The sequence below is a fragment of the Nicrophorus vespilloides genome, unplaced genomic scaffold (genome assembly GCF_001412225.1).
Source record: "Nicrophorus vespilloides isolate i.1.1-1 unplaced genomic scaffold, Nicve_v1.0, whole genome shotgun sequence".
In the NCBI taxonomy this organism is placed as follows: Eukaryota; Metazoa; Arthropoda; class Insecta; order Coleoptera; family Silphidae; genus Nicrophorus; species Nicrophorus vespilloides.
In genome coordinates, this window is record NW_017098206.1 from 157,732 (window position 1) to 169,545 (window position 11,814).

General features: G+C 30.7%; 1 protein-coding gene across 1 annotated transcript; it reads right to left on the reverse strand.

Annotated features, from left to right (window-relative positions):
• Positions 1 to 300: 300 nt before the first annotated feature.
• LOC108561907 (serine/threonine-protein phosphatase rdgC) lies at positions 301 to 8,621 on the reverse strand. The gene is made up of 14 exons (XM_017920025.1): positions 8,109 to 8,621; positions 5,389 to 5,516; positions 3,837 to 3,921; positions 3,650 to 3,786; positions 3,341 to 3,508; positions 3,111 to 3,277; positions 3,025 to 3,061; positions 2,788 to 2,937; positions 2,641 to 2,727; positions 2,397 to 2,582; positions 1,454 to 1,703; positions 1,017 to 1,174; positions 868 to 955; positions 301 to 632 (listed from the first exon to the last, which is right to left on the reverse strand). Exons 1-14 carry the CDS (start codon positions 8,299 to 8,301, stop codon positions 361 to 363), a joined length of 2,106 nt encoding a protein of 701 aa, XP_017775514.1. The 5' UTR covers positions 8,302 to 8,621; the 3' UTR covers positions 301 to 360.
• Between the last annotated feature and the right edge of the window lie 3,193 nt (positions 8,622 to 11,814).

Below are 11,814 nucleotides of genomic sequence, written 5' to 3' on the forward strand. Positions count from 1 at the left end.
AAATTAAACTTAAAGATAATTAATATATCACATTATAATTAATTTAGATTTAAACATTTACTTAGCTTAGATAAAATTATTTGACATTTAGTTAGCTTATGAAAACTTATATTAGGTTAAGTAAGCTTAGATTTAGTTATATTAGGCTAGGCTATTTGATTTATTTAGAATTTACATACCAAAATCACTTATTTCGCTTAATAATATCATATTATGTATTTAGTATAATATAATTGAATAGTTCACTATATTGTATATATAAATATGAATTAATAAAGGTAAAGATAATATTTGGTATAATTGGCCCATTGACTTGTAGACTTTATATACTTAAAAAGACTTAATTCTGTGATTCCAAATTTAAATTTCGACTTCATCGGAATACGGAGATTCCACGATGTCCACTTGGTCCAGATCAACGTGACCAACGACTTCAGGTAATTCACCTTTCGTCGATGATCCTGCATTGGCTATCCTGAAAGTCTCCAGGAATTCATTCAGATCGATGCCTCCATCCTTATTAGTATCCATCAAATTGAAAAACGCATCCAGATCACCGGTGCTCACCGCATTCGGTAACCTCTCGTTGATGGCATTGCACGCATCCAGCAACTTCTCCAAACAAATGTAACCTTAACAAGAAGATGTACAAAAATTATTTTATTTTAGGTTATTATAACGTGGGTTACGTTGCTAGATTAAGTAAGGTGTGGTTTTATTTATGTCAGATTAAGTTAGGTTAAGTTTTGTTTATATTAGATTAAGCTAGGTAAGGTTTTGTTTATGTCAGTTTAAGTTAGGTTAGGTTTCGTTTTTGACAGATTAAGATAAGTTAGATTTCGTATATGTTATGTTAGTTGGTGTTACCTGCATTGTCTTTGTCGATGATTCGAAAGATTTTCTGCAATCTTACTTTGTTATCGTATAAAATGTCCATAACACCTTCACCATTATTCTAAAATTAACAAGATTAACTAGTAAATATGACAATGTCAATCATTGGTGTTTCAACTTACGCTCAACGAGTATTTGTACTTGGAAAACGTCGAGTTGTAGAGAATCATCTCACTTCTCTCGTCCTGCGTAACAAGTTTTTCTCGTAACAATCGCCATGGCAACGATAATCCCGTCGTTTTTTCCATGCAGCTGCACCAATCCTTCAAGCTAATAACACCTAAACAATAACAATAACTTTAATTTACTAAATGAAAGTAAATATTTCTCAAATATCCATTACTATCACAACTTATTTACATTTTCCATGAACTACTAAAGCTTAGTCAATGGAGTAGATTCCATGACTACCATAGCTAATTTATTGTTACTAAAGCCGATTAACTTATCAATGACGTAGTATCCATGACGAAGATATCTTATCTAATCTATTGTAACATAATTGTAATAATTGAAGTACAACTTTGCAAGTTTCGTGTAAGATATCGTATGTTTATACCGTCGTTATCAGGATCGAATTTGTTGAAGGCGACCAGAAGCTTCGTCCTGTTGATCTCGATGTGTCTGTACAATTCTCTGATGGCCGAAGCTTCGACGACATCGATCCTCTCACGGAAGGTAAGTCTCTTCGCGCGGCTCGCGTTGAATTGCACCACCTTGTACTTCAAGTCCGAACCGAAGATTTTCAAGTAAGCTCCTCTGTTCGAACCCACTGAGTAGTAATTTGAGGCCGAGAATATCGTTATCAACTAAGAAACAAGGAAACCAAATATATATATGATTCAAATTTTAAATTTCAATAGAATTTCGGACAAGAGGCGACATCTATACAAGTATAACCAAACCTCAGATTCAGTTATCAATGCATTTACTATTCATTTGTTTATGTTTTAATTAAAGTGATTAAATAATAATATTTTGAAAATTTAATTAAATTAATAACTTAATTTAGTTTAGATAAAAATATTTTATAATATTCATTCTAGGCAACCCAAACAACATAACAAGAAGAGACATTTCTTAAATTATGTAACTTAGTTTTATAAATGTTATGTTATGATTTAAAAATAATTAATATTCTAAGTTATTTTAGATCAGATATTATTTAAAGATATGAAATTCATGTTTCTTTTCATTTGCGCAATATCATGTATGATTGGTCAATATTGACAATTTTCTGATCAATAAATTTATTTTATCAGTCATTGTTTATCGTGTACTTTTAAAATTAATTACTTTTTTGAATTTGTTCTTCATTTTGTATCGTCAAATTTCGAATTTGATTTAATTCTTCGAGCCATCTGCACGTGCTTAAATGAAATATTCGATACCGCGCCACCCTTTGGAGCGAATCCAAAGTTTGAAGCTACCTGTAATTTGTGTAATCTGCAGGTGAATATGTTACAGATCCGGATTCAGGTATTTTGTAATGGATATCGTACTTTGTTCCGATGTGTAATCTCGAACCCATCCGCCTTGCATTCATGCGATCTGATCAGCAGATCGAAATCGTTCTGAAGGAGGAACTCTTCGGTAACGTCCGCACCGAAGAACGTTCCCGCACCTCTGATCTTATTGGCAGCACAACCATCTGTAGAAGCTGGATCACTCCACAACAAATCCCTGACCTACAATATATTCTTTTGATAATTCATAATTTCTTTTTTGGAAAATTTTTGAATTTACCTGTGTCCATTCATCGTTGAAAATCTTCTTATCCTCTTCGGACATATCCTCTTGGCTCATTTCCGATGGTCTCAAAATGGAATCGAACTAAATCGGATTAAATAAAAAGTTAAGTTAGGTTCACAGCGAACTGTCAAATTGATTTACCCTGGACCTGTTGGCATTCCTGATGATGCCGAGCTCGGTGCGATCGGAAATCCCACCATGCGCCACGAATATTCGATCATCGATGACAGTTGCTAAGGGCAACCATCTGTATAATTCCTCGAATAATTTGAACAGATTGCTGTTGTGTCGCTATTGGTAACGACGATCAATTTGTTTCCGATTACTTTGGGTTTCGGTGAGTGAGAATTGTGGAAATAAAAAAATGTGATCTCTTACCCGGTATTTTAGTTCGACTTCCGCGTAGAATCCGTATCTGCAATACATGTAATGAAATGTAATGGAATTAAGGTTATGCTTCTCACCGCTCGTTGACGGCCAAATCTTCGTGATTTCCTCGATTCAAGTACATTCCCTCGGGGAATACCAGTAAACAGGAGAGAAGTATTAGAAGGACTTCTAAACCGCATTTACCGCGATCCACAAAATCTCCGTTGAAGATGTAAGGATTCTCCTGCGACGGTAAACCGTTCTATATTAAAACAAATAATATTAATATAAGATGGATTGTTGAAAAATGAACTGAAACAAAAACCTTTTGCAGGATAAGGAGTAAATCATCGAGTTGTCCGTGAATATCACCGCACACTGTGAATTCTTGTGAGACGTTCATGTGAAGTACATTAATATTGGGCAGTTTCCTCAGATGGAATACAGCTTCGATCAGGATCTTGGCGACATAGCAAGCGTGCAATTTCGGCTTCTATAAATGTAAATTCTGTTTAAATAAGAAACTTCTTCTGGGAAGTGATGATAGTTAATGCGATTTAATGTATTTAACGAAGACCCACGCGCTTTGAGGCCTATCGATTTCCCCTCTATTCCCCAACAAGGACAAACTCACTTTGCGATCGTTGAAGTGTTGAATCAGGTTGTGCAGGTCCGCCTTCCGCATTGGGAAGTTTACGTGGATTCCCTTGTACTTCTTATCGGCGCGGATTTGCGCCTCTGCATCGTTCCACATCTTCATGTTGAGCAGATCTAAGTACAAACAAAAAATAAATCGAATCTAATTATTAGTTTTATCTCACCTATCGACGCGTTCTCCACTCTGGTCTCGGCAAGTTGTTTGACGATCGGAATGTTGTTCAGAAGACATCGGTAAAAGTTGTAAACCTAAAACAAGATTTCATTCACATTGTAAATAATCAGTCCACATTACATAAAAAAATATTTCAATCAAATTTTTAACTTGTTTTTTTTAATTAACTCTTGATTCATAAAATATTTCGATTTATTTTATTGCTATTGTCATTGTAACATAATTCTTATTAATGCTTGAAGAATATTGACTTTATTTAAGTCACGACGACGTAAACCTAATGTCATTGTATCGTCATGACATAATTATTATTAATGCTCGAAGAATATTGACGTTTTTATGACGTCACGATCCTAATGTCATTGTGACATAGATCGACGTAATAGTGACATTATTCCTATTATTGCCCATATTCTTAGGACGTTCATATTCGTCGCGATGACATAAACCTAATAGCATTATGACATAGATTGACGTCATGGTGACATAATTCATATTATTGCTCGAAAAATATTGACTTTTTTGAAATCACAATGACGTAATGTCATAATGAAATATTTTTTATTATTGCTCAAAAAATATTGATGTTTATTGACGTCACGATGACGTAAACCTAATGTCATTGTGACATCGACGTCATAGTGACATAATTATTATTATTGTTCAAAGAAATTGACGTTCATCGACCTCAAGATAGCGTAAACGTAATGTCATTGTGACATATCGACGTAATAGTTCTTTTTATTTCTCCAAGAATATTGACGTTCATCGATTAAGAAAACCTAATGTCACTATGACGTCGATCTGCGACGTCGTAAGAACATAAACCTAAAGTCATTGTGACGTAGTTTGATATCATCATGACATTATATATTTAACTGTTTTACAATGTTATGATTTTAAAAATCACTGTTTCATCAAAACTAACTAATTGAGCATCACTTCAAATAAAAAGTAACACAATGTGACATAACTAAATCAAATGTAACTTATCTTGAATTGAATTAAATTTGAATTAATATTGATTATAGTTTTTTTCATTCGAATAATAATCAAGTATTCAGTAAGCAATTTCGAATGAAATTTGTTTCCTCGTCATTTGTCATTGTTAATGTCAAGAAGCAAAGTGGTGATTGTGATGAAAGCGGAAGCATGAAAAATCGTAATTACGCCTGAAATAATGGATAATGATAAATGAATGAATAATAAATGGGTCGTGATCATTTCGTGGGTTCACGAACGGCGGTCTGCTTAACCTTTTGGCGCGTCGTATCCTGGCAGAACGTAGGACGTAGGATCATTGATTATATTAAAAAGTAACAAAGCGCGCCAGGAAACGCGGTACCTAGCAACAACGAAACAAAATTACACACACACCAAAAAAAAAGAGTACAACAAAAGCCTTCCCCATTTCAATTCCGTAATTGAAAAATATAACGAGCAATTTTCCACGAAACTCATCAAATTCCATAATGCTTTCATTTTTCTGTGCAATTATTTTTTGTTTGTTGAATTCTAACCAATTTGCATTTGCATTTTACCTGGATCTGATGATGTTCGCTGGAATATTCGATCCTCTGGAAAATCGTCCAAGTGTAACGTTTCCTCAGCTCCAATGAGGCCCGATGCAATCTGTACCATCTTTGGATGAGAATTGCTGATTTTATGGCTGAAACGTGAAGGACAGAATTAGCTGCGACGTTATTCAATTAACTGGAACGGAGGGTGCTAAAAATCAAGGATACCAAGAAAACAATAGAAATCTAATTAAACAAAAAGAGCGTCGTAAAGGGAATCCTAATCAAGACAGGAGAAGCAATGAAAAAACTGTTACAAATGATTTTAATTACTTTTTCATTCTTAATTGAACATCGATTATTTCCACATTGTGTGAAACTAATTGGATTGAACGTTTTTTTTAATTATCTATGCGGTATAAGTGACCTTAAACTTGTTACGGTTTTATTTGTTTTCAGTTTAATTGCCAGGCGCATCCACCGTAGTTACATTTTATAGAGGTTTAATTAATTACTAAAAAGCAATTTTAATTTAAATTTTGTTCTCCAAATATAACTCAATGATCCAGACAAAATGAATATTTAATATAGTTCTGGATAAAGATAAAAAATGCAAATTCGTTATACTACGATAAAACGTTATATTACAAAAAAAAATAAAGAATAGAGAATTAATTAATGAAAATTTTATTATTGGAAATATTATATTTTAAATTCAAAAAATATACCCAAAGTCTCTTTAAACTTTTCATATTTATTAAAATATAATTTCAGTTATCTTATTTTAAAATAATTCACTTAAAATAATATAAAATCGACAATTTTGGTTTTTTTAGTATGAAATAAAACTAATCAATTATATAATAATTTTCATTTTTTCCTTTTGCTATCTTTCTGGCAACTTAATTATTCAGCATAACACTGAACCAAGTGCGATTTCAAGTCATCATAATTAGTGAAAGTTTTACCATTCAAAGGATTTTTCGAACTTCGAAATAAATGGTAATCTGGTGGAACAAGGTCAGAGCTAAATGGGGGATGCGACATCACTTCCCAACCAAGCATCAATAATTTTCCACGAGTTACTAAAGTTGTGTGAGGATTTGCATTGTTTTGGTAGAACTCGATTTACCAATTGTTTGATTAATATGACGATACAATTCAATTAAAACTTTGATTTTCTTTGAGTGGAAGCTGTCGAAAAATGATTTTTTAAACAAATTCTTTTTTGCACTCTTGTTAAAATTGGCCCTAAACTAACATCGGTATAGATTACACACAATTGTCTTCTAAAGAAAGCTGAAAGGCACATCTTTCAAATGACTAAATGAAAATATAATAACACAAACATAAACACTATCTATTTGTGAATACTGAAAATATTTTGTTGCCAAACCAATATTAAAGCATCATGAAGAGAAAAAGTTATTAAAGCAACTTATTAACATTGATTACATGTTCATATCAATAATATTAAAAAACCTATATTTTTATTGGACACTTTCCTGCATAACAAAACCTATCATAATTATTTTTACTTTAATATTATTTTATTTAAAATATGTAAATAATTTCTATACGCTGACATAAATTACGTCAGGAAAAGCAATAAAAATAACAATATCACAATTATGAATTTTGATATTATCAACTTGAATTATAATGAGATCTTGCCCTTTGGTCAATGTTTTGATGAATAAATATGTTTAAATTATATTTTGTGATTAAGTAATTGCTTTGTTTCTTAAAACACCTAATTAGTTAATTAAATTGATGAAAAAAGTAATCTATAAAAGTTGCATTCTCCAGAGTATATGCACTATAATTATTGTAATTAGGTAACAACATGAATAGACAGAAAACAATGTAATAAATTAAAGTTTTTAATGAAATATTATTTTATTATGATGTATTTTTAATAAGTAAATAAAAATCTAATTAGTATTTTATATTCCTCAAAATCAATCCAATTATTGAAAATTAATCATTGAAAAGACATCAATGTGCAAATGAAGCTATAGCTTGTATAGTGCGGGTAATTTGTTCCGCCAATATAACGAACTGTTTGTAACTGGACAAATTGAAGAATTGAAGACATACAAGAACAAACCGCACATAAAGGAACGTGTCTATATACAGACAACATAAAACGATCAATTATGTAGAAAAAATAATTTTGAATAAATACATTCTTATTTTGTTCAATTAATATTTACTTTATTTAGAACTTTTCAAACTGTACTACAGTAGATAACAAACATAATAAATTGCAATTTTTCATTGACTAGACATTTAGTATATTATTTTCAATTTATTTCAAATATTATATTTATTAAGAAAAAAATAAATTTATTGGTCTGATTACTGTACTATAAATTAATTAAAACTTAAATTTACTAAAAAATAGAGACAACGTATATTTTGATATGCCGACAATCCTTATGTTGTAAATATGTTGGACTACATTAAATATATTTAATAAGTCCAGAATGTTGCACTTCTCTTGTCTATTTAGTTTTACTTAATTTACTTTCAATACAATAATTTGAAGATTAGTAAAATTCGTACGTAACCTAAAGAGTTTTTGATTATTTATGAGGATGAAAACTGAGTTTTTATTGAAGTATCATTACATTCTCATTGATTTAATGATCAAGAAAATGTATGAAAAGTTTTGTAAAATATTTTGTTGAGACAACAATTATGTATGTGAAAGCAAAATAAATATACTCATAATTTGTTACCTGATTCGATTTTGACGACGTCTCGTTTCGGCTCGAAGAAAGCGGCGATTTTCTTTGGCAGCAGAAACATGAGGATGGCCTTCAGTCTGATCTTGAAGCAGGAGACGAAGCGTCGGCGTCGCGACGTCGGCACCCTCTGATCATCCAAGATGCTCCTCGAATCCTGTTCGTCCGTCGCTCCTGTCCCGCTCATTGCGACCACGCTAAATAAATAAGTCACGCGCTCATCGCTTTTCCAATCCGAACATCAATTATCCTTTCGTCTATATATAAACATATACGCTCGCGTCGTACTTGTTTCTTTATTTCTTCAATTATTTTTCTCCCCTTAAAGTTTGCTTTGCGTCGCCCGTTGTTTTCCTTTACGTCTTTTGTTTTTTTTCTCTTTTCTTTCCCGTTTTTCTTTCGATGGGATTGAATCGATTGATGACCGGCTTTGATCCGTTTCTGGACGGAATTCGGAAGCGTCGCCGCAGGATGGGAACGGCCGACGCTGACGCCGTTTATAATACTTATACATATTTCGAATGGAGCGTCGCGACGGCTGCGCCGATGCGGAAATATTTATAGGCTGTATCGGCTTTGTATATGTGTGTGTTGTTTTGTATTGTGTTGAAAAAAAAAGGGTTGGAGAATTATGGCCAACCCACATTCAGTACACTCAATTACGTAAATAAATTGAAAAAAAAAAATTGTTGAAGGTCTGTTTTCTGCATTAGTTTCGATCCGCACTGCGGACGAAACGGCAACATTTATAATTGTTGCCATTTCGTCGCATTTCTCGCGTTTCCTGCACTCATTATGCATTTCGATTGATCTTTTTACTCTACATGCTATTAAACCCAACGGTCGGAACGAAATTGCAGAACTCCATGAACAAAATAAAATACAATTGCACGTTACAAACAAAACAAAAATTGCCTTAAAAAGTCAAAATAAATGACTAACAAATACATATTTTAATACAAATCGAGACAAACAATTGCTAAAAATAAACAAAATTGTCGAAAATGTCTAAAAGGAAATTATTTAATTAATATAATAGAAATCCTGAAAACAATTGCTTCTTAGCAATAAAACAAAAATTATGTAAATAAATACATATTTGTTTTAATGAGAATCTTGAGAATCAATTGCGCATGATAACAAAACAAAAGTTGTTTGACATGCTTTCATAGAAATTCAAAAAACAATTATTCATTAGAAACAAAACACAATTTTTTTTTTACATGCTTTCATAGAAATTCAAAAAAACAATTGTTCATTTGAAAAAAAAAACAAAAATTGTTTGACATGCTTTCTTAGAAATTAGAAAAAAACAATTGTTCATAAGAAAAAAAAACAAAAATTGTTTCACGTGCTTTCATAGAAATCTTGAAAAGAAATTGCTCTTTTCAAACAAAAAATGTCTATGTCAATTGCTAGATTTAAATTTTAGTTAAGACAAAAAAATACGTTTGAATCAGTCAACACTCATATCATATCGAATAAAATATTATTTTTACTACAACTAAAATTCATTAAATTTTAATAATAAATAAGATATCATTAAAAAATGAAATCACGAAAATTATATAGATATAATTATAAAGTTTGTAAATATAATTTCAGTGAATTCATATAAAAAATCTGGTATTTTCACAACATTACATGTATTTATTTTTAATATTTGATGCGTCACTTCTATTTGCAGCGAGTTAGTCACATTTCCAAGATGCAATTTCAATTGATTGAATTTTCAAATTATCGAAGCAAAACAGTATTGGAAATTACATAAACAGAATAAACGAACAACAAGTTTTACAATCAAAACTGTAATTGTTTCTTCATATTAATTTACTTCTCTACACTTAACTATGTCGACACCTGATGCCAGTTATAGTTACTCTTTTCTTGATAAACTGTTAGAATCAAAGACTTTGGTTGGAGAAATACTGAAGAGCCAAGAGAGTTTGAAGATCATAGCAAGATATCAGATGCTCTTTACTAACCAACACAAACAACAATTATCTAAGGGATGACAATAAACATTGCGAAGAAATTAGGAAGAGGTTTTAGGGTAAGAATTCCACAGTACTACGAATCCAACTGTGGTCCCTATACCAAGATTCCTCTCCATTAGAAAATAAGGCCGGGTTCTGTGCAAATTCTAAAAAAAACTAGAAAAACTCGGTATGGTGTCTCGACAGTAAGTGGGGTGACTATGACAACATTCGGAGATAGCTCATCATTTTCATATTGAGTGCTCGATTACTAATAAGATAATTCTGAAAAAAAAGTTTGTACGCCAATGATTCTTTGAATAGTAGGCAACCGATGTTACACTGAATTCAAAAATCAATTTAATTTAGAAAATTTCAAATTGTTTGTGTAAAATAACATATATATTTTCCAGAATAAAGTAATAAATATTATATTAATAGCTTAAATATATGACAAATAAACAAACTTCAAGCAAAGCGTTAATGGCATAGGCAACCAATAATACTACAAATGTTCGAATTGTTATACGTAATATTTTATTTATAAAAAATAATTATGTTGTTATATTTATTATACTAATATTCAAATAATTAAACTTGTTATTATTTTTAAACATAAAACATTATAAAAAGCATGCAAACTAGATAATGAAAACTTTAATGTATAAAGGAAAAAAATTAATCATGTACGTATAAAAAAATTGTAAACTATTTTTTATTTATTATAATATTAAAAATAAAAAGACATTTCAAATATGTTCAAAACTGATTTAACATGTATATGCAACCACGTTGACTTATCAATAAAAACAATTCATTGATAAATCTATGGTCGAGGATACAATACCAACATATAGTAATAGATACCAAGATAGACTGGAGTCATATACTAATGTTTTGGCTATTGGCCTACTCGACAACAATAAAACCACAAACAGGCTGAAGCGTTGCAAACCACTAGATTTAGCATATAGATTTAAGTAATTATTATTGTTCAAGATCATCATAATGGTAACTATCCACCGGGAAAGCTTATCCATTTAAAGTCAACCGCGATCTTAAATTTACTCAATGTTCACATTGATGAACAGATTGTGAATAAAATTATTACGACATAAAAAAACTGATAAATCTATAATATCATTTTTCATCTGTTTGAAATTCTTATATATTATTATGTATTAATATTTTTAATATTTTTAGCCTTAAATACTTCAGTCGACAGCTCTGAGCGTATTATATATCAATAAAAAACTGAAGTCATTTCTATCATCCTGAATAGGCGAGCCTCTGATATTTCTGTAGTCATTTAACACGTTTTTTTGTACCCTGATCACGGCGACACAGGCTAAATCAGTTAAATCTACAAGTAATAAAAACAAACTATCGAAATTGTGCTCTGTGCGCAAGCTAAATGAAGCGTGGATGGTAAAAAAGTAGACGATGGAGAAATTCCTTTAAATAATATATTAATAATTCTATAATTTTCAAATGTTGAATATAATTTTTCGTGGATTTATAAAGTTTTAAATATTGAATATGATATAAAAGGAATAAGGATGAAAATAAAATTAGTTTTTGTATAATTTATTTTTCTTTTATTTGTAATTTTTTTTTATATAAATAAATCAATAATATAAAACATTCGATTTGCTTTCTCTTTTATATATAATATATAAGAACAAAATACAAATTTCCATTGTTTCTTTCTTTCTCTCTTCAAT

Excerpts from the sequence above, each read along its gene's own strand:
- LOC108561907 (XM_017920025.1), bottom strand. The coding sequence starts at position 8,301 with ATGAGCGGGACAGGAGCGACGGACGAACAGGATTCGAGGAGCATCTTG. Across the intron at positions 2,728-2,787 it reads GGAATGCCAACAGGTCCAGG|TTCGATTCCATTTTGAGACC; the intron begins GTAAATCAATTT and ends AATCCGATTTAG. Across the intron at positions 1,704-2,396 it reads AGATTACACATCGGAACAAA|TTGATAACGATATTCTCGGC; the intron begins GTACGATATCCA and ends CTTGTTTCTTAG.